This window comes from Schistocerca americana, chromosome 3 (genome assembly GCF_021461395.2).
Source record: "Schistocerca americana isolate TAMUIC-IGC-003095 chromosome 3, iqSchAmer2.1, whole genome shotgun sequence".
In the NCBI taxonomy this organism is placed as follows: Eukaryota; Metazoa; Arthropoda; class Insecta; order Orthoptera; family Acrididae; genus Schistocerca; species Schistocerca americana.
In genome coordinates, this window is record NC_060121.1 from 613,258,879 (window position 1) to 613,281,811 (window position 22,933).

Genomic DNA, 22,933 nt, shown 5'->3' on the forward strand with positions numbered 1-22,933 from the left:
AAGGGTTTTCAGAGCCGAAGGCCCACTTGTGTACCCTTGATGAATACATGACACAAAGCATTACACCTCACCTGGGCCTGTCAATACTGACTTTGGACTCTTGATGACTGGTAACATGTTGCCTGGTTGGACAAGTCTCGTTTCAAATTGTATTGAGTGGATGGACGAGCATGGATATGGAGACAACCTCATGAATTGATGGACCATGCATATCAGTAGGGGACTACTCAAACTAGGAGGCTTGTATTGGTGTGGGGCATGTGCAGCTGGAGTGATATGGGAGCACTGATACGTCTAGATACGACACAGACAGCTGACATTTACGTAAGCATCCCATCTGATCGCCTACATCCATTCATGTCCATCGTGTGTTCCAATGGACATGGGAAATTCAATCAGGACCACGCGACATTCCACATCCATAATTGCTACAGAGTGGCTCCATGAAAACTCTTCTGAGTTTAAACACTTCCTCTGGCCACCAAAGTCCCCAAACATGAACATTATTGAGCATATCCGGGATGCCTTGCAACGTGCTGTTCAGAAGAGATCTCCAGCCCCTCGTACTCTTACGGATTTGTGGACAGCCCTGCTGGATTCACTGTGTCAGTTATCACCAGCACTACTTCAGACATTTGTCGAGACCATGACATGTCGGCAATTCTGCATGCTCGCAGGGCCCCCTATACGATATTAAGCAGGTGTGCCAGTTTCTTTGGCTCTTCAGTGTAATTCGCCATTATGATAAATTGTAAAAACGTACTGTACTGCCTAGCCACGTTCCATCAACGGAGTTATGAGGCGCACATGAATCAAACATCGCTTAGCATATGTGACCGTAGCACTGCGAGAGGCATGTAGCGGTTTTTCCACAATGATAGCGCCACAGACTTTAACTTTGAACATGTGCTATGTGCTTTGTGTGCTTTATCGTGGCATGGACATCGAAAATTAAACTTTCAGCATATGTAAATAAAACTGTAAAATAAGTGCGAGCTGGCACATCCAGGGTATACATTAAAATAAGGTCGACCATCAGTAAAGGTATTTTGAATTCTGCTCAGGCCAAAGATACAATATAAGTTACAGCTGAAAAAAATTTAATATGTTATGATTTTATGTAGAAAGGGCACCGCAATTGTATACTGTCGTCCATTAATCGTGCACCACGCCATTAAACAGTAGGGTCGGGGGGGGGGGGGGGGGGGGAACGATGAGCAGTTATATTGGATCTTATGTTGATTTATCAATATATGTTTTGCTTATTCTTATCCATTCATTTGCCTGAGCAGTTTATGGGAAGGATTAAAACGTGGAATACCCATAGCAATTAACCTCATAGAGAAAGTAAGAAAAGATTCTATCTAAGTCCGAATCCCGGTCCAGCTACTGCTGGGTCTGGATGCTGACGAGTCTCCTCCATTTAGCTTGGTCCTCCCACCACTTTTCTTCCTCCACTTGCTGCTAGGTCACACCTCTCTTTTCTACAGATATTCTCACTCCCATTTTCCACCATGTTCCTGGGTGCCCTCTAGGTCTTTTCCTATCCATCTTTAGTTCTTCCATAATTTTGGGGAATCTCTGCCCATGCATCCTTTTAACATGCCCATACCATCTTAATCTCTTTTTTTCAATTTATTCTCTCATAGTTTTTTGTTTAAGGTCCTTTCTAATCTGTACATTCCTTACTCTGTCCATTCTTGTTTTTCCTTTAACTGTTCTGAGAAATTTCATTTCCCCTGCTTGCAGTCTGCTCCAGTCCCTTTCTGTCATTGTCTATGTTTCTCCACCATAGGTGACAATAGGGAAGTAATAATTCTTATACATAAGGAGTTTTGCTTTTTCTGAAACTTCCTTATTCCAAATCAGGTGTTTTATTGTTTGATAGAAATTGCCTCCCTTCTGTAACCTCCTATTAATTTCGTTAGTTATTCTTCCATCCCTAGAAATTTCACTCCCTAAATAAGTGAAACTTTCTACCACTTTGAGGGGTTCTCCATTCAAGGTAATATTTCCGTTGATCCCTTTCTCTCTTCCAAATACCATTACTTCACTCTTATCTTTATTTATTTTTAATCCATACCTTTTCATTATTTCCTTCCACGCATCAAGCTTGAACTGTACATCTACCTCTTTATCACCCCATATTACCATATCGTCTGCAAAAATCATCTTTTCGTCGTTTTCTTTTACTGTATCTTTAATTGCCCTGTTCATTCCCTCCATCACAATATTAAAAAGTGCAGGAGAAAGAATACTTCCTTGCTTAAGTCCTTGTCTTATTTCGAAGCATTTAGAGTTCCCCAATTGTGTTCTAATTGTACAATTGTGTCCTCTGTACATTGTCTTTATTACATTAATGTAACCATCTTCTATATCTATCTTCTTCATTTCTTCCCATAGTCTTTCCCTGTTAACAGAGTCATGTGCCTTTTCTATGTCTACAAAAACCATTATCACCCTTTTGTTATACTCCCAACTTTTTTCCATCAGTTGATGGATAGAAAATATCAGGTCGATCATGCTTCTTCCTTTCCTAAACCCATGCTGTTCTTCACTCAGTTCCTTTTCTATCTTTTCACTTATTCGATTTAGTGAAATTCTTTCAAAAATCTTGGCTGTGTGACTCTTAAGGGTTATTCCTCTGTATATTTTACAAATTTTTTTATTGCCTTTCTTGAAGATAGGAACAATGTCTCCTGTTCTTCAATCATCAGATATTGTACTATTTCTCCACATGCTTGATAGTACTCTATACAGCCACTGCATTCCCACTGGACCTGTTGCTCTTATCATGTCCACTGATACTTCATCAGGTCCTGGGGCTTTCCTGCCATTCATCTTCTTTCCAGCCTCTCCCTTTCTTCCCGTGTAATTTGTCCTAATTCTGCTTCCCAGCTTCTCTCAATTTCTCCATTATTTGTTGTTTCCTCAAGTACCTGCTCCTCAGCATTTAACAGTTTCTTAAAATGTTCTTTCCATGGATGTTTTATATTCCCTGGATCTTCAATCATGGTACCGTCCTCTGTTTCCATCTTTACTGGTACTTCAGAAGCCTTCCTTTTATTTTTCATCACTTTATAGAGCATTTTCTTATTGCTCTTTGCATCTACTTCAAGTTTTTTTGTAAGCTCTTCCCATGACTTTTCTTTGCTGTTTCCACTATCTTTGCACTTCTTCTTTTCCTCTATATATCTTTTATGGTTTTCGTCATTTTTAGTTTTCCACCACTTTCTCCAAGCTCCATTGTTTCTTCTAACTGCTTGGATTGTGGTATCATCCCACCAACTTGTCTGTCATACTTTTTCCTTTCCAGATGTCCTACCACAAACTTTTTGTGCTGCTTTGACTAAAGTGTCTTTGAATGAACTCCATTCTTTTTCTACATCACAGAAAACGTCTTTTGGAAATTTTTGTGTGATTAATTCTCTGTACTTCTCAGCACATTCACTCTCCTTCAGTTTCCAGTCTCATGTCCTCATCACTTTCTTCTGTTTTCAATTTTTCACACACTGATTCATTTTCCATTGTCCCACCAGTAATCTATGGTCTCCTTCTGCACTCACACTTGTAATTACCTTCACATTTGTTACTTTCTCTCTCCACTCCCTATCTACTAGAATATAATCAATTACACTCTTGTTTCTGCCATCCCAACTGTATCTGGTGATAACATGACTTTCTCTCTTCATAAACCAGCTGTTTGCTGTTTTCATTCCATTTCTCTGGCACAAATCCAGCAGTCTTTCCCCTTCTTCATTTCTGCCTCCATATCCAAAACATCCCAACATTTGCTCAAATCCACTTCTGTCTTTGCCTACCTGTGTAGTAAAATCTCCCATCACTGTATTAGCACTCTCTGAATGATTTTCTAACACATTTTCAAAGTCCATCTTCTTTTCTTCGCTACATCCCACTTGAGGTGCATAAATCTGGATTAAGAACATTAATTTTCTTATGTTTGCAAAAATTTGATCGGATGTTTCATCAATCTTGTACTGTATTTCTTTTTCTGTCTATGAGTGAGTGAGGACGTGGGTTTCTGTTTAGTTCGCTAATAATGAGAAATTCATTAATTCCTTTACTACAAAGTGCAGTTAGTTTACCAGTTCCTTATTTCACCTAATGTAACTATCTGTGTTTCCAGTATCTGTAATACTTTGAAGAAGCAAGCTCGGCATTGTAACATTATCTTCAAAGAAGAAAAGGAGGTAAATAGCTTCAAGAATCGAAGTACTAGCATCTAATAATCCAGTATTATATGCTACAGATTTTACATGTAAACGAAAAATCATCAGCTTGACTGTCTGGAGTGTGCATCACTATGGGTCAATTAGCTGAGACACAAAGTACCTATCCTACTCACTATTGGTACGCCTCTTGCGCTGCACCAGGAAATTTCCATCACAATTATTGTTCCTAAAATTAATTAATCAGTAGAGACACTGAGCAGGGTTAAACCCCGAATTAAGTGTAGTAAACTTTTAATAACATTGGTGCAGTCAGCGACAAGTGCTAACAATGAAGACAGAACTGAATTAATTTTATTTAAGACGTCTTGGAACATTTTCCTAATAGCATCTACCTTTGTGCAGGTTCCAGAGTTTTGCAGTAATGTGAAATCCAATTAACGTTTTCCATCTTGCAAAGATGCAATATGAAGAATGTGGTATGCAATCAAAATCACCTACTTCTCCTGAAGACCTACATAGATGACATTTATTAATTAATTCTTGGACATTCATTCCATTGAGTCGATATTTCGTTAGAAATTGTGGAAGAATCAGAAGAAACAGGTAATAACTTAGGCGATTCCGTGAACTGTGTTTGAAACGATAGTTGGTTTGCTAATTGAAGTCCAGAACGAAAACAAAATACCACCCAAGACCAAAGAGAGTATGTACAGTAATAGCTTTGAGTTAGAAGGAAAACGCTGTAAAATGTAAATAAGTTTGGTTAAATGTAGGAGGAAGAAAACACTGAAAGCTAAGCAGTGCGCAGAGCCAGTTTTGTTTCATAAAATATCAATATGAATTGTACAGATGGAAGAAAGATTTACATGAAGTACAGCATATTAGTCGAAATGAAACTCACAGAAGTATCAAAGAAATACTACTCAAAAAATTTAGAACTGGTTGTGAGAGAAAAGCATAATTACAAAGAGATTTCTATGACAGTGGGTACACTGAACGCAAAGTGGGATGAACATTACTGATATCCTGGCTTTTACGACCTGTTTGAACAGATTCAGTAAATTATATGGAAAAAGGAAGTTGAAAAAGTAGTAAGTTTACCTGAAGTAAATGTCTGGATGATATGTCATTGCAAGGTAATATTACAGAGTAATTTATAACTAACATAAAACGAAGCTTCTTATTACGTCTAAAATGCTGTGTATAAAGCCAATGAGTCAGGTTTGGTGAAAATCGCAGTTTACCATTTCAAGCGAAAAAAGACAGAGTAGCTTTTGCAGACAGTGAGTGCCCATGACATACTCAAATACAACAATGCGAATGATAACATCAGTGGATTAAAATTTGCACAGTTTTGTCTCTGTCTTCGGGAACATCGAGACAAATAGGCACAAAATTTTTTTTAAAAAGTGGATTGTTTTCTTGCAAAAATCTTGCAAAATCTGGAAAAATTGGAGACCATAATGATCAGTGCTACATCCGTAGTGACCTTTTAGCATTTTCAGAAAACAATGCATTTCTTCTATTGAATCTTTATCTGGATACAACACAACTTCTGTCATTAGGTAGACAACGAAATATGTATAATTATATTCAACCCACAACTAGTAATGTGATTCAGCTGTTCGATAATGAACATGTGAAGCATTTTTCAGAAAATTGTCAGACAGTACAATTTCCGACATCTGCTTCTCATTTCATATATATGTATGGTACTGTATTGTAAATTTTCAGTCATTTCTTAATTGTCAGTTTGCTACACCACATTTTACAGGATTAAGAATAGTTTTTAACTCCAACGTCATAAATGTATTACCATTTCATGGTAATATTCACTCAAAGATTAAAGGAAAAAAGTGTTATCACTACACCACAATAAAGAGATATACTTACTGCACTAACTGTTCTGTGGTAAAACGAACCTCAGCAAGCTCACACTCTCAGCTTCAACAGTTTTTAATGCATTTCATCACTTCAAACGATGATGTATTACTGTGTTACAAATAACTGATTATTAGACGTTGCTTAATGCTAAATGATATTCCTGTCTAACTGTTTAGGAACATTTTTCCATTTTGTAAAGTATCTATTTATTTGGTTGAAGCCTAAACCCTTTATGCTGTCATGCAGCTAAATTTCTAAAATTAACAAACTGTTCCAGATCTGTGTTGTCGAATGAACCAGGGCAGAATGACAGCAGAGCCACCTATCGGCATTTGCTGAAGTTCTTCGGCGTTGGTGGGGAAAACAACATAGTGCAACAAAGAGTAGAGCGCCTTTCAACTTTCGTAAATTTTACGTGTGGTGTGCTCGAGTGCAAGTTGGGTGTTTCCATGACTAAGTGAGTAGTTGTAGGGGGCGAGGGGGATGGTGTTCCTGTAAGAAAATTGATGCCTCTGTATTAGCAGTAGCTTTATTCATCTGCAGATCTCTTTTTACTAGGATATAGGGGATGACAAAGAATTTACAAGTTTAGATAAATTTCAAATAAGCTAGTTCGTACACACATACATATACAGAATTCTAGTTAGAGACAATCACTAGATTTACTCCTGGTATACAATACTTTTCTTACAAATAACTTATTAGATAATGTAATGCCACACTGTTCACTCATATCTCACTATCAGTCACTGCACACACTATACACATATTGTTTCATAATACTTCACTGACTACACACACACACACACACACACACACACACACACACACACACACACACACACACACACACGCACACACACACACACACACACACACACACACTGGTGATCTCTGAGTCATTTTCTGTACCGCAACTCCCCATTTGCTATCATTAAAAACTGAGTCAGCATCCCTCCATAATGAGCGAGATGTTGAGCTCAGAAATGGAAGAGGTGTTAGTGTTGTGGTATGCATAGCTTGGGGGTAAGTATTTCTAGAAAGGAAAGAAGAAGGAAAAAACAAAGTGAAGTTGTTATGTGGAATGTTAGATGTTTTATAATCATTATTATTATTATTATTATTTATTGTTATAACATTTTTTATCAAACCCCTACTCTGTTTTATGTAGGTAATCTTCAATGTATTAAATATATTGCATAACAGGTACTTTTAGCTGCCTTTTTAAATAAGTGTATTTTTGCAATTTCTTTAATCTCTTTTGGTAATTTATTGTACAGTTTTATTCCTTGGTAGAAAATGCTGTTTTGAGTTTTATGTTTATTTTTTCTTGGTAAATGTAAGTTGAGTCTATCTCTTATTGCATGGTCATGGACAGAGCTGTTTGTGCAGTAATTAAAATGTTATTTTTGATGTGTACAACTGACTGGTAAAGTATTCACATGGAGCAGTTAAAATCCCTAGTGTTTTGAATAGATCTTTACAGTGAGCTTGACTAGTATTTTTGGTTATTATTCTTATTGTTCTTTTCTGGAGTTTGAAAAACGTGTTCATATTTTGTGCGTTTGTTCCCCAAAAAAGAATGCCATAGCTAAGAATTGAGTGTACATTTGAATAACAGGTAACTAAAAGACATTGAATGTTACACACTGATGATGGGATTCTAAGGACGTATCATACTGATGACATTCTGTTTGCAAGTACCTTTGTGTGTTCACTCCACTTCAACTGAGAATCAATATTCATTCCCAGAAATTTTGCGTTTGTTACACAGTCTATAGAGGTGCCATCTACATGTAATTTAACATTGTCATTTTTCCTCTTCAAACTGAAATTCGTGGCATTAGATTTCTTTATGTTCAATGTCACTTTATTGCTTATTGACCAATCATAAACTTCCTTGAGAGTTTCATTTGCTTTTTTGGCAAGGAGTTCTCTTGTTTTCTGAGTGACTATAATGTTGCTGTCATCAGCGAAGAGAACTTTTTCACCATGAGTAACACTTGTGGGGCCGGCCGGAGTGGCTGAGCGGTTCTAGGCGCTACAGTCTGGAACCGCGCGACCGCTACGGTCGCAGGTTCGAATCCTGCCTCGGGCATGGATGTGTGTGATGTCCTTAGGTTAGTTAGTTTTAAGTAGTTCTAAGTTCTAGGGGACTGATGACCAAAGAAGTTAAGTCCCATAGTGCTCAGAGCCATTTGAACCATTTTTGAACACTACTGGGAAAGTAATTGATGTATGTCAGGAGTAGTGTTGGTCCTAATATGCTACCTTGCGGAACCCTAAATTAATGTATTTTGATTCTGATAAGTCTTTTACTAAATGTTTAGATTTATTTGAAGTATGTGTTATCTCTACTCTTTATACTTCTGTTAGGTATGCTCGAAACCAGTCATTAGCTACCCCTCTTATTCCTAATGATTCTAATTTATTTAATAGAATCTTAAGGTCGACTGTATCAAACGCCTTAGAAAGATCCAAAAATATGCCTGTGACACACTCATCTTCATCAAGAGCATCAAGTACAACTTTTGTGAATTCTACTATAGCTATTTTTGTCACTTCGGAAACCAAACTGTAATACGCTTAAAAGATTGTATTTATACAGTTAGTTTATTAATCCGTCTTCCATAATTGCTTCTATTATTTTTAAGAATGCTGACAGCAGGGAAATGGGCTGGTAATTTTCTATGACTTCTGCATTATCTTTCCTAAGCAAAGGTACAACTCTTGCCTGTTTTAACTGCTCTGGAAATGTCTCTGATGTGAAGGATTCATTTATTATAATTGTTAAAGAGCCTTGTATCATCGCTATACGTTGTTTCAGTACACACATTGGTACTTCATCTAAGTCTACTGATTTTTTATGTTTTAGTTTTTGAACAGTTTTATTAACTTCATTCTCTGTGGTTGGAAGTAACATCATTGTATTTAGTGCAACATTATTTACAGGTGTTATATTTTTTGGGGGAATTTTTGCTGTAACTTCTCTGCAATACTTGAAAAAATGCTCGTTTACGTAGTTTGCTAAGTGTTGTGCATCATTTATTACCTTAGCCCCTTCCCTTAGCAGTATTTTATTCTGCATTTGTTTGCCTCTCCCCATTTTTTTTTAATAACATCCCAGACTGCTTTGCTTTTATTCTCTCCATTGTATCTAATTTTGTCATTAAATGACTATTTCAGCAATCAGCATCTTCCTATAGATCTTTTTGTATCTAGGATAGAAATTTAAGAATTCTGGATCATTGTGAGTCTTTTTCACGGAACTGATGTTTTTATGTGTTCAGGAGGAGTTTTTAATACCTGATGTTATCCATCTGTTTTTGTGAGATGTTGATACAGACACGCATCCTTTTGGAAATGCTGTTTCAAAGTTCAATTTAAAGAATGTGGAGAATTTAGAGAATTTCACATTCACATTGGTTTCCTTATACACTTCATCCCAGCTTTGTTTTTCTAGCTCTTTTGAAAAATCTTTTATTTTGATTGGTGATAGATGTCGTTGGTAGGCTAGGCTTGTAGTTTAGGAAATGATTACATGCCTGATTTTACTGTTGTTATTTGACCGAGATGGTCTGATAGTCCGAGATCTTTTACAGCTACATCACATTTTTCCCTGTCCATATTTGGGGGCACATGGTCAATTACTGATGAAGTCGTTGTAGTGACTCTTTTTCACCCCTTTTCGGGGGTGAAGCTGACTCCTGCACGTGGTGCCCCTGCATAGGTACTGGACTAGATTCTCCAGTACTGAACTGAACGTCAGCATTCCAAAAGCATTGCATTATAGGTTTCACTATGAATGGAAACCAAAGGTCTTTATCAAGACCTCACCTTGTGATTGTATCAATCAACATAGAAGGATTGTCTGTTGCCAAAGAAGAACTCCTGCAACATATTGCCAAGGAACCTAGGTGTGATATTTTATGTATACAAGAAACCCATCGAGATGACACCATGAGAAGACCAAAAATCCTTGGGATGAAACTGGCAGTTGAGCGACCTCATAGACAATATGGCAGTGCTATCTTTGTGAGGAACGATATAGCTGTTCTCTCTACCTCACTTACAGAATTCAACAATATTGAAATACTGTCTGTAGAACTGAATGGTTGTATTGTGTCGTCAATTTACAAACCCCCAGGAGCAGATTTCCAATTTTCACCTACAGACAACTACACCAATCAACAAGCTCACTTTATTGTTGGAGATTTCAATAGTCATAGCAGTGTTTGGGGTTATGCTGAGGACGACAGTAATGGTGAAGCAGTTTTGACTTGGGCTGATACCAACCATCTTAATCTTGTCCATGATAATAAACTCCCACCATCTTTTAACAGTGGGCGTTGGAAACGTGGGTATAACCCCGACTTAATTTTTGTTAGCGAGAACATAGCTCACCAATGCAGAAAAACTGTTCTAAATCCGATACCAAATACTCAACACCGCCCCATAGGCTGCCAAGTGTTTGCAGCCATTACTCCTAGAATCACATCATTCCGAAGGCGATACAATTTCAAGAAAGCAGACTGGCAGAAGTTTGCTGATCTCCTTGACTCAGAAGTTTCACGCATAGAACCCTCAGTTTCCAACTATGATGAGTTTGTAGAAGCCGTGAAAAGATGCTCAAGACTCTCAACTCCCAGAGGCTGTCGAGTTAACTACATACCTGGCTTGACAGAAGAATCCGTGAAGCATCTACATAACTATATCCAACTTTTCAATGATAATCCTTACAGCATTGAAACCTTAACTGCTGGCCAAAATTTATCCTCAGCCTTAGCCAAATCCAAAAAAGAACGATGGATAGAGCTACTCGAGAACCTTGATATGTCTAAAAGCAGTCAGAAAGCCTGGCAGTTGCTGCGACGCCTGAACAACGACCCTGTCCACAATCATGGCCATGCAAACATTGCACCAGATCAAATTGCTCATCATCTAGTTCAGAATGGAAGGGTCAATTGTTCTAAAGATAGAACAAAACTCAAAAGAGAACCTGAACGTGAAAACAACCATATATCAAATGACTTCATCTTACAAGAACTCAGAACCGCAATTCAGAAATGCAAAAATGGTAAAGCGCCTGGTCTAGACGACCTAATGATTGAGCAAATTAAACATTTTGGTCCCATCACGGAAAGATGGCTTCTGCAATTCTATAATGGTTGTCTGAAGCGGAAACAGATCCCTGCCATCTGGAGGAAAACTAAAGTTATTCCCTTACTAAAACCTGGAAAGGGTGCAGCTGATCCCAAGAACTACCGACCGATTTCGCTCCTTTGCCATTTGTATAAAATCTATGAAAGAATGTTGCTAAATAGACTCACTCCCATTGTTGAAAAACAACTCATACCTCAACAAGCAGGTTTCCGACCTGGAAAGAATTGTACAGCACAAGTCCTTAATCTGACTGAACATATTGAAGAGGGATATGAGAAAGGATACATTTCCGGGGCTGTCTTCGTGGATCTCACAGCAGCATATGACACCATTCAACATCGACAATTATTGCACAAAGTCTATTACATCACTAGAGACATTAATTTCACCAGAACTGTGCAGACACTTTTGGAAAACCGGCGATTCTATGTGGAGTTCCAAGGAAGAAAGAGTAGATGGAGAAGTCAAAGGAATGGCTTGCCTCAGGGTAGTGTCCTTTCCCCCATATTGTTCAACATATTTACAAATGACCAGCCTCAACCTTCTCTTACAAAGAGTTTCATCTATGCAGATGATCTTGCCTTAGTCACACAAGCCAGAGATTTTGACACAGTAGAAAACCAGCTTACTGTTGCTCTCAAGGACCTATCTGAGTACTACAGAGTCAATAACTTAAGACCGAACCCTGCTAAAACTCAAGTTTGTGCTTTCCACCTACGCAATCGAGAGGCCTATAGAAAACTTACAGTGTTTTGGGAAGATCAAGAGCTTGAACATTGTTTCTACCCCAAATATCTGGGTGTCACCTTAGATCGAACGTTGACCTACAGAAAACACTGCACTAACACCAAGCAGAAAGTTGCTGCTCGTAACAACATCCTGCGGAAGCTCACTGGCAGCGTTTGGGGTGCAGATCCCAAACTACTAAGAACATCAGCCTTGGCCTTGTGTTATTCCGCAGCTGAATACGCATGTCCTGTATGGTACAAGTCATCTCATGCAAAGCAGGTTGATGTGGCCCTGAACGAAACCTGCAGGACAGTAACGGGATGCCTCAAAGCTACACCTATTGATAAACTCCATAAACTAGCAGGTATTGCTCCTCCAGACATAAGGCGTGAAGTCGCAGCCAAACTTGAGAGACATAAAGCAGATCATAACACCGATCACCTGCTACATGGATACCAGCTACCAATTAGTAGACTCAAATCTAGGAGGAGCTTCATGAGAACTACTACACCCCTCACCGGTCGGACTGGAGCAGCCAGACTATCTCAGTGGACAGCAAAATCTGACAGTAACGATTGGATGACTCCTTCTGAGACCCTTCCTCCTGGTGGAAATCAAGTCTGGACAGTGTGGAAGTCTCTAAATCGGCTCAGGAGTGGCGTCGGACGAACTAAGGACAATCTGTTTAAATGGGGCTTCATGAAGGAATCTTCCACCTTGTGTGACTGCGGAGAAGAACAGACAACCAAACATTTAATTAACTGTCCTAGATGTCCTGTATCATGTTCCACACAAGAGCTTGTTGATGTTTCAGACAATGCTGCTGCCGTTGCACAATTTTGGGTTAATACCGTTTAGTTTGTTCTTTTATGATTTGACCTGATTTGTTATATTGTATATATTGTAAATATTGTTGTAATGTTTTTGACTCGAAATAAATAAATAACTCTTTTTCCACTGTTGACCAATCGGTACATGCCAACACTTTGCAGGATGTTGATGAAGGTGCTGCTATATTCATTTATGGTATTAGTGTTGATGTTAATGTCCCCACGCATAAATATGTTGACCTTTGTACATCATGGCGCCACTGCAGTTTCAGCTAGCAGTGGCGCCAATTGAATTGCTCTTGGAAGCCGTGCCGGAACAGGAAGTTAGGTAGGTTTCAGTCTACTGTTCAGTTTCGTAGTGCTCAGGAGTTGGTTTGGATTGTGGTGCGTTGAGGTGTTAACATGTGGGTGTTACGTGGCGGTGGTAAAGCGTTATTTATTTATTTATTTATTTATTTTTTTTTTTTTCAGACCTCTTAATATTGTATGTGTTGTAACCTATAGAACAGTTCCATGGAACAGACTATTTAGGTAGGACAAGTGTGTGTGTGTTTTCAAATGATTGGGATGGACGCCCACGTGGAAGAACGTGATGAAAGATCAGTGGAAAGAACGTTGACAGCAGATGAACGCAGCAAATTAGAGAATCAAAATAGCAGACTAGTTCCTCAGTTTCTGGCAACGAAATTAGAATTAGAAGCAAAGAAGAATTGGGATCTTTTTTATAAACGAAACGACACGCGTTTTTTTAAGGATAGACATTGGACTGTTAGAGAATTCAGTGAATTATCAGAGTGTTCTGCAAGTGAAAAATCGAAAGTTCTTTTAGAAGTAGGTTGCGGAGTGGGAAACTTCGTTTACCCATTAATTGAGGAGAAATTGAATTTGTTCATTTATGCATGCGATTTCTCGCCGAGAGCAATAGAATACGTGAAGTCGCATTCGTTGTACGATGAGACGAAGATAAAAGCGTTTCAGGTGGACATAACAACTGATGAAATATTTCATTATTTACAATGTGGATCAGTCGATATTGTAACATTGGTCTTCGTACTTTCTGCTATTCATCCACATAAGTTCTTGCAAACATTGAGGACATTATTTAAATTGTTGAAGCCAGGAGGAATTATGCTGTTTCGAGATTATGGTCTTTACGACATGGCGCAACTCAGGTTTAAACCAGGAAATAAAATAGCGGAAAATTTTTATATGCGCCAGGACGGTACAAGGTAAGCACATTTTAAATTGGTTGATATATAGTTGATTTAATGCTAACAGATCTGATAATTGTCATGGCTGGTGGCCAATGGATAAAGGTTGCATTACCAAGCGTTTTAAATTACTATAACTACAGTAATGTTGTATTCATATAAAACATTTGATGAGGGTGATTAACTGCTTAGACAACTGTAAAATTAATTTGACTTCTTCGCATTGTAACTGTTGTACAGCAGCAGTGGGTACTTTAAAAGCTATGAAATTTCCAACTTGTCATTTACAGGAGCTATTACTTTTCGGTTGAAGAAGTTCACCAGTTAGTGAAAGATGCTGGATTTCAAGTAACCACTAATTCATACATTCACAGGCGAACAGTTAACAAAAAGGAAGAAATTGATGTACCCAGAATTTTTATTCAAGGAAAATTCAGAAAAGTTCCTCCATAATAGGTAAAGTATTAATTTTATAGTTTATTGGGTAAAGAGGTACTCTTTCATTTGGTTGGGAGACTGTAGTAACAGATGGTATTGACGTTCATTTCTGTGTACTCAATGTAGCAGATGTGGGTCCTCCCCATGCCTCTATGCTGCCCCACATCTAACCTCCTGACTGCACCTACCTGCCCTACCCACTCTCCACCTTTCCCCGGACACTCCCCAGCAGCACTTCACTGTCCCCCACCCCCTATGCTACTATCTCCCCTCACACCAGCCTTATCCTCACCCCCACCCAGTTGCCACTCCCTTTCATTGTACCTATCAGTGACACAGCATCTCTGCTTTGTTGTGTAGCAACCTTCCTTTTTATAATGTTGTTGCATTCCATCCTGGGTTTTCCATTGTTCGATTTTCCTTAGCATGCAAATTAATGCATTATCTACCAAGCCCAACATTTTAGCTTTGGAATGATGGAATCCAACATAGTGTTAAAGGAAGTTTTGCTTAACAACTGGCACTACAGGTTAGCAAACAAACCATAAAAAAATGTTTGAGGAATGCAGACACTGAATTTGAAACTAATTTCCTGCACTTGCACATTAGAGTTTACAAATGTTGCAGGATGTTGTGGTTCTTGCTGTGCAATAAAGCCAGTTTGTAAATGTTGTCAGATGTAGTGATAATTGCTTGAACAAAGTTATTGAGAGCACATTCTATCAGATAATCATAATTTGATATTTTTTAGTTGTACAGCTGAAATGAATGTTTCTCTCTCTCTCTCTCTCTCTCTCTCTCTCTCCATAAATGTAATGCCAAGGTCTCTGTCATCAGGGCGGTACGTCTCTATCATGGCCTTAGAGCAGTGGTCATCAAACTGCGGCCCGCAGGCTGTGTGGAGCCCAAATAGAGTATTTGTGTGGCCTGTGATTGAGCTGTATTTGATAATATGCATGTAGCAATGAATATCCAAATCCACAAACATCAAATCTAGTATTTGTGTGGCCCACAGTCCTCAGCCGTATTTTATAATACGCGTCTTGTGGGTGCGTTGTCAACAGTATGTGTGTCTTCAATTATTTTGAAGATAGCTGCATGTGATCCATATGTAGTGTTTAGTAGTGGAAGTGCAGGTAGGTTTAAGTGCCTGCAGAGACAAGGATTCCCTCTTAGGTGCATTCTCACTGAAGATACTCATAAGAATCGAAGTGTTAACTGGACAAAGCTCAGGCAGAAGAAGAAAATGCAAGAGTGGGCTAGGCAAAGGAGTCAGGGGAAGGGATTGCTCCAGGAAGATGAGGAAGAGAATAAAGATAATGGATATGGACAGCATTAGTCACTATAGGTACAACGATATTTTCAAAAATTGAAATAAAAACTTCTAATGTGAATTCCTGTAAACTGCCTTTTTTGGATGTAGTGTACCTTTTCTCAGGAACTGTAAAAGCTAACATCCTGAAATTTGCCCTAGTTCTAAGAACTACCAAGAAATGTCTGTTAAAATTTGAGAAAAATAGAGCAGTTCCAGGTAGCACAAAAATGAAAAATTGTCAGAGAAACTATGACCTTCAACAAAAATCTGTTCCACATGTTTTATTAGCATCTGATGAAGATGTAAATTGTGAAATTCAAGTTTTATTTCTCGGTTAGTTTACAAGGAAAGATACATCATAAAAACAATGGCAATCAAAAATTCAAAGCAATTTATGTACAACATACTGTTTCAATTGGGGGGGGGGGGGGGGGGGGGAGGGAATGTTTTATTGTTGGTCTTCCAATATTGACAACTTGTGGACGTGACTCATATTGATCAGCAGCTAAGATATAAATTTCAGACATGGATTTGTGAATGCATATTATACAGACAGTTATCTTTAAATGAAGTAGGCCTACATACTTTGGCAAGGAAAATGAAATTAAATTAAGGCTATTGTAATGCAACAAAATGAGAACAAAATAAATGACATTCTCAATATTTAGTAAACATATCTGATCATGTCATATTGCATAATTCATTTACATGAGGAAAATTACTGCTATTAACCAATCAGTTGCTCACAAAGGCCTCACTAATACTTAGGCAATTACAGTGTTAAAACTTTTGGGTTCACTGAGGTTGGTGGTGATTTGAAATGACCAGGCGACACGAAATGTTCAGAGTGGTGCCAGCTTCTAACGATAGCCAGCATATCATGCTCTTACTATAGCTAGTCTATTGTTGGTTTATAATGTGCTAATATATGCAGATTACCAATTACTAAGTTAGTGACACATGCAGCCTGAGGTACCTCCACGCAATGTTATTGGCTCTGAAGCAAGAAAGTCTGTTGACCACTGTTAATGATCACATGATTTGCGATTAAATGGGGCAAGGTATTGCATTGCTGTTTGTGTCCATGGCCAGAAATTGGAAATCAATTCTTTCCCTACATGAGGCCTAAATATATAATACATGTTGATAAAGTTCATGTATTTTTTTAATCATTACTTTGTAAGCTCTTACTGGTGCAGCAGGTTGCTCACTGCTGTTTCAATATATGTTACACAGTTTGAACTTGGAGGTTGGACAGGGGATTTGGTTATCCTAAACAACTTCCAACAAAATGTCATACATTGTGCAGTATTTGCAACAGGTTACTGACTGCTGCTTTTTATGGAAGTTTCACATCTTGACATAGTTTCAAAATTGGGATATTAGAGATTTCATTAACATCATTGTTATGAATCTATTGTTGGTTACTGATACGTGTGCTTTTAATGCATAGGCTGGAATGATCACCACAGTAAAATAAGGGAAATCAGAGCTCGTACGGAAATATATAGGTGTTCATTTGTTCATTCTTTCCGTGCACTGTACAAGATTGGCATAATAGAGAATTGTGAAGGTGGTTCGATGAACCCTCTGCCAGGCACTTAAATGTGATTTTCAGATTATCCATGTAGATGTAGATGCATCCCCATACCATCTACACACACACACACACACACACACACACACACAGTTAGGCCTAGCCTTGTAGCTATGAGAAACATATAGCAGCACCTACTGTGTTACCTCTTAACAGTGAATTTGTGTCCTAGACTTGAGTGTAATATTCAGTTCTGTGATGTGAAAGAGAAGCGGCTGATTATTGTTGCTGACTTTAGCTCTATCTGAGTGTTTTATAATAGAGAAGTTGAAGAATAACAGTATATGCAGGTTTTACAGTATTTTTTCATTACAGGGTAGAGAGAGCAGCAGTGTCAAAATAGTGCTGCAGACAAGTTATTTGGAATGATGAATTGTGCTGTGCCTTACGGCACTCCATGGAAGAATTTGGGTTTGGCAGATGCCTGGTGAATGTTACCTGCCATGTCCACTATTAGATGCCTGGATACTGGTGATCAGAAATGTAAATATATTACATATGTGATGTTGAAGAAAAGGCCATAACATTTTGACACATGGTGTGAATGTATGGGTAGACTGCTATCTGTACTGTGTGGATAGTGAATTGTGTGTGCCAGCTGGTCTCCGTAAAGGTAAGCATTTATAGATTACTACATTTGAGTTTCGGGGAAATTTTGTCTGAGTTGGTGGTTTAAATTTGCTGGTTCATGCTGATAATGGGTTTTTGGTTTAAATTTGTTGGTTCATTGTAATAGTGTTCAGAATACAGTAATTCTTACCAGTGTGTATAGTGGTGTGCATATATGGGTGGTGGAGCAGTGTGTAATGCAAGCAGCAGTGCACTAAATGCTGCAGCCAGTAGTGTAATTATGCCTTGTCTATTTGTGGATTAGGAGGGGGTGAGGGTACTTACACTAGTGTTCAGTGTTGCAGTACAAAGTTAGGATTGCCAACTGTCCCGTGAAGTATGGGTTTTTCTGTATTTGAGGATTGCAAAAATTATCCCATATGAATCTTATATTGGTTGCTTAAAATACATTTAATATTTCTATGTTGATGTACAGCATTTGTTACTCATTACTTCACTATTAGGTGTGGCCTGTATGCTGCATTGACATACTGAAGTATCAATTATTCTTACAGCATGGTTTTCAGAACAGGATATGGTACATTGCATCACTGATTCATTGTTAGACAATGCATTTGTTAGTTAGCTTTATTTAAATTGAAGTTACAAAAGTTGACAATTTCGAACGTGGCTGTATTTAAATGGGGCAATACTAACTCCTGGTCTGAGACGTGTCTAATTTACTGTTTAAGTCAATTAAATGTGTTTATCTAGAAAAATTACAAATGTCCCTTACCAGCATGTCAAAAATAATTTGTCCAAGGCAAAATGCACAAGATATAATTTAAGTTTACCATTTTTTTCTGAAATTTCTAAAAATGACTGTTCATTAAAGAAACGAAATAGGCATTAGTCTACTCCAGAATAGGACCAGGGCCGTACTTACATGTTTCGGTAGGAACGTTGTTAGTGTTGCCATAGGCAGAAACTATAATTATTCTTCATAAGAGTTGTGTGAACAATAGTGAAATTTATAATCATGATTGTCAGAGATATTCAGTTCCTGCAATTTAAGCTGTGCTCTTAGGATTCTGACTAACCACACTCTTTGAAAAAGTGGCAAAAAATTTCCTATTTGTGTGTTTCTGCTTCGTAAGTGGTTATTGGATGACTACATAGCATGGCCTATGATCTGAATGTCTGTCATTGCTTGGTGGATCACGTGATGTGGCTGACAAAAGTGCACCATGCAGGAAAGTCTCTTTCAGTGCTTTGGAAACTACCATGCTGTATTTGATGGAATTCATACTTGTACTTTCATAATACAAAATATGCAGTATACATGTTGCCCTGCATCAAAGATATTTCCAAAACATTGATAAGCTTTACAGCTCTGAGGGACAGAATGTTGTCATTAACGGGGGGGGGGGGGGGGGGGAATTTACATACATCTGGGAAAGTGTATTTTCACTCAGTTAAAAGCCTCTTCATGCTGGGAATTTTTTTCTTGTCCATACATACTCCCAGATCTTAAAACACGCCTCGTATTGTGGTACGAATTGTATCAAAATTTGCCAAAATATTTGTCTGCAGTGATGATATAATAGTTCAGATGACCTACTGTGATATATTTTCATGTCTTTCGCTCCTATCTGACTGTTGCGTGTAAGATGCAATAATTGCTGAAAATATTATTGGTGATAATGCCTATTATTCGTCTTATGTTTCAGATGGAGAAGTGAATTGGGTGCAGTGAATTAAAGGTAAGTTTGGGTGATGGGGGGTGGGGTGGGGGGGGGGGGGGGGAAGGGGGCTCCACTCCAGGGAAGTGGCTCAATCTGGGTTTTCATATTTGGGTTGGATTATGTGATGATATAATAGTTCAGATGAACTACTTTGATATGTATTCTTATGTCTTTCGCTCCTATCTGATAAGCATGTTAAATTATTGGATATTTACACTAAAACTTCGAACAGTAAAACCACCTATCTCGTCTTGTTTCAGATGGAACAAAGGGGCAGTTGCAGTAATTTAAGGTAAGGTGGACATGTTTTACTTCATAAAGCAGGAGTCAATTGATGTTTGTTGTTTGAGGTCTGTTGTAGTGTGGGTGACAGTGTAAGGAGAGTTAACTAAAATAATTGGGCAGTGAATATTTTAAAATATGCAGTTCGTAAACTTAAATTTTATTAAACATACAAACTATGATGAAATAATAGTTCAGATGAACTGCTGTGATATGTATTCCTATGTCTTTCGCTCCTAACTGATGCTGTGTGTGAAGTGCAGAATAATTTTGGAAAAAATATTTGATTGTAATTGCTCTATTTATTTCCTTTCAGGTGAATGCTGTGCCAGTAACACGAAGGGTAAGTAATCATTGTGTTGCAAAAAAGGTAGTGCTCTTTCATAGTTGGACAATGAACAGTATTAAGTTCACATGTCTAGCAGCAGTGGAGCTCGATGCATACTCAGTTGCCAATAACAGTTACAACATATGTTGTTTCTGTGTGTAAATTTATTTATGCTTACTAATACTTACCGTATTTACTTGAATCTAAGCTGCACTTTTTTCCGGTTTTTGTAATCCAAAAACCCGCCTGCGGCTTAGAATGAGAGTGCAAAGCAAGTGGAGGAGGGGGGGGGGGGGGGGGGGAGAATTTACATACATCTGGGAAAGTGTATTTTCACTCAGTAAAAAGCCTCTTCATGCTGGGAATTTTTTTCTTGTCCATACATACTCCCAGATCTTAAAACACGCCTCGTATTGTGGTACGAATTGTATCAAAATTTGCCAAAATATTTGTCTGCAATGATGATATAATAGTTCAGATGACCTACTGTGATATATTTTCATGTCTTTCGCTCCTATCTGACTGTTGCGTGTAAGATGCAATAATTGCTGAAAATATTATTGGTGATAATGCCTATTATTCGTCTTATGTTTCAGATGGAGAAGTGAATTGGGTGCAGTGAATTAAAGGTAAGTTTGGGTGATGGCGGGGGGGGGGGGGGGAGGGATGGGGCTCCACTCCAGGGAAGTGGCTCAATCTGGATTTTCATATTTGGGTTGGATTATGTGATGATATAATAGTTCAGATGAACTACTTTGATATGTATTCTTATGTCTTTCGCTCCTATCTGATAAGCATGTTAAATTATTGGATATTTACACTACAACTTCGAACAGTAAAACCACCTATCTCGTCTTGTTTCAGATGGAACAAAGGGGCAGTTGCAGTAATTTAAGGTAAGGTGGACATGTTTTACTTCATAAAGCAGGAGTCAATTGATGTTTGTTGTTTGAGGTCTGTTGTAGTGTGGGTGACAGTGTAAGGAGAGTTAACTAAAATAATTGGGTAGTGAATATTTTAAAATATTCAGTTCATAAACTTAAATTTTATTAAACATACAAACTATGATGAAATAATAGTTCAGATGAACTGCTGTGATATGTATTCCTATGTCTTTCGCTCCTAACTGATGCTGTGTGTGAAGTGCAGAATAATTTTGGAAAAAATATTTGATTGTAATTTCTCTATTTATTTCCTTTCAGGTGAATGCTGTGCCAGTAACACGAAGGGTAAGTAATCATTGTTGCAAAAAAAGGTAGTGCTCTTTCATAGTTAGACAATGAACAGTATTAACAGTTCACATGTCTAGCAGCAGTGGAGCTCGATGCATACTCAGTTGCCAATAACAGTTACAACATATGTTGTTTCTGTGTGTAAATTTATTTATACTTACTAATACTTACCGTATTTACTTGAATCTAAGCTGCACTTTTTTTCCGGTTTTTGTAATCCAAAAACCCGCCTGCGGCTTAGAATGAGAGTGCAAAGCAAGTGGAGGAGGGGGGGGGGGGGGGGAGAATTTACATACATCTGGGAAAGTGTATTTTCACTCAGTAAAAAGCCTCTTCATGCTGGGAATTTTTTTCTTGTCCATACATACTCCCAGATCTTAAAACACGCCTCGTATTGTGGTACGAATTGTATCAAAATTTGCCAAAATATTTGTCTGCAATGATGATATAATAGTTCAGATGACCTACTGTGATATATTTTCATGTCTTTCGCTCCTATCTGACTGTTGCGTGTAAGATGCAATAATTGCTGAAAATATTATTGGTGATAATGCCTATTATTCGTCTTATGTTTCAGATGGAGAAGTGAATTGGGTGCAGTGAATTAAAGGTAAGTTTGGGTGATGGCGGGGGGGGGGGGGGGATGGGGCTCCACTCCAGGGAAGTGGCTCAATCTGGATTTTCATATTTGGGTTGGATTATGTGATGATATAATAGTTCAGATGAACTACTTTGATATGTATTCTTATGTCTTTCGCTCCTATCTGATAAGCATGTTAAATTATTGGATATTTACACTACAACTTCGAACAGTAAAACCACCTATCTCGTCTTGTTTCAGATGGAACAAAGGGGCAGTTGCAGTAATTTAAGGTAAGGTGGACATGTTTTACTTCATAAAGCAGGAGTCAATTGATGTTTGTTGTTTGAGGTCTGTTGTAGTGTGGGTGACAGTGTAAGGAGAGTTAACTAAAATAATTGGGTAGTGAATATTTTAAAATATTCAGTTCATAAACTTAAATTTTATTAAACATACAAACTATGATGAAATAATAGTTCAGATGAACTGCTGTGATATGTATTCCTATGTCTTTCGCTCCTAACTGATGCTGTGTGTGAAGTGCAGAATAATTTTGGAAAAAATATTTGATTGTAATTTCTCTATTTATTTCCTTTCAGGTGAATGCTGTGCCAGTAACACGAAGGGTAAGTAATCATTGTTGCAAAAAAAGGTAGTGCTCTTTCATAGTTAGACAATGAACAGTATTAACAGTTCACATGTCTAGCAGCAGTGGAGCTCGATGCATACTCAGTTGCCAATAACAGTTACAACATATGTTGTTTCTGTGTGTAAATTTATTTATACTTACTAATACTTACCGTATTTACTTGAATCTAAGCTGCACTTTTTTTCCGGTTTTTGTAATCCAAAAACCC

The 22,933-nt window shown here is 38.0% G+C and overlaps 1 protein-coding gene and 9 non-coding genes across 16 annotated transcripts in view; all 10 read left to right on the forward strand.

The window, feature by feature from the left end:
- The window catches only part of LOC124605169 (tRNA N(3)-methylcytidine methyltransferase METTL6), a 45,528-nt gene that overhangs the window by 7,136 nt on the left and 15,459 nt on the right, over positions 1 to 22,933 (forward strand). Inside the window, exons 1-13 of one of the 7 annotated variants that reach the window (XM_047136673.1) lie at positions 13,145 to 13,183; positions 13,271 to 14,028; positions 14,301 to 14,466; positions 17,676 to 17,973; positions 19,640 to 19,672; positions 19,915 to 19,946; positions 20,253 to 20,279; positions 20,861 to 20,893; positions 21,129 to 21,160; positions 21,467 to 21,493; positions 22,074 to 22,106; positions 22,338 to 22,369; positions 22,676 to 22,702. In XM_047136673.1, the coding sequence (XP_046992629.1) occupies positions 13,358 to 14,028; positions 14,301 to 14,463 (834 nt within the window). In that variant the 5' untranslated portion in view covers positions 13,145 to 13,183; positions 13,271 to 13,357 and the 3' untranslated portion in view covers positions 14,464 to 14,466; positions 17,676 to 17,973; positions 19,640 to 19,672; ... (6 more) ...; positions 22,338 to 22,369; positions 22,676 to 22,702. Of the gene's footprint in view, positions 1 to 13,144; positions 13,184 to 13,270; positions 14,029 to 14,300; positions 14,467 to 17,675; positions 17,974 to 19,639; positions 19,673 to 19,914; positions 19,947 to 20,252; positions 20,280 to 20,860; positions 20,894 to 21,128; positions 21,161 to 21,466; positions 21,494 to 22,073; positions 22,107 to 22,337; positions 22,370 to 22,675; positions 22,703 to 22,933 lie in introns of those variants that run through there. The other 6 variants (XM_047136674.1, XM_047136676.1, XM_047136675.1 and 3 more) reach the window with 6 other exon arrangements.
- Positions 19,494 to 19,574, forward strand: LOC124608744. Its single transcript, XR_006979330.1, has one exon. It is a non-coding gene; the product is annotated as a small nucleolar RNA snR60/Z15/Z230/Z193/J17 (small nucleolar RNA).
- Positions 19,767 to 19,849, forward strand: LOC124608738. The gene has a single exon (XR_006979325.1). It is a non-coding gene; the product is annotated as a small nucleolar RNA snR60/Z15/Z230/Z193/J17 (small nucleolar RNA).
- Positions 20,106 to 20,188, forward strand: LOC124608745. Its single transcript, XR_006979331.1, has one exon. It is a non-coding gene; the product is annotated as a small nucleolar RNA snR60/Z15/Z230/Z193/J17 (small nucleolar RNA).
- Positions 20,715 to 20,795, forward strand: LOC124608741. Its single transcript, XR_006979328.1, has one exon. It is a non-coding gene; the product is annotated as a small nucleolar RNA snR60/Z15/Z230/Z193/J17 (small nucleolar RNA).
- LOC124608739 lies at positions 20,981 to 21,063 on the forward strand. The gene has a single exon (XR_006979326.1). It is a non-coding gene; the product is annotated as a small nucleolar RNA snR60/Z15/Z230/Z193/J17 (small nucleolar RNA).
- Positions 21,320 to 21,402, forward strand: LOC124608746. Its single transcript, XR_006979332.1, has one exon. It is a non-coding gene; the product is annotated as a small nucleolar RNA snR60/Z15/Z230/Z193/J17 (small nucleolar RNA).
- Positions 21,928 to 22,008, forward strand: LOC124608742. Its single transcript, XR_006979329.1, has one exon. It is a non-coding gene; the product is annotated as a small nucleolar RNA snR60/Z15/Z230/Z193/J17 (small nucleolar RNA).
- Positions 22,190 to 22,272, forward strand: LOC124608740. Its single transcript, XR_006979327.1, has one exon. It is a non-coding gene; the product is annotated as a small nucleolar RNA snR60/Z15/Z230/Z193/J17 (small nucleolar RNA).
- LOC124608748 lies at positions 22,529 to 22,611 on the forward strand. The gene has a single exon (XR_006979333.1). It is a non-coding gene; the product is annotated as a small nucleolar RNA snR60/Z15/Z230/Z193/J17 (small nucleolar RNA).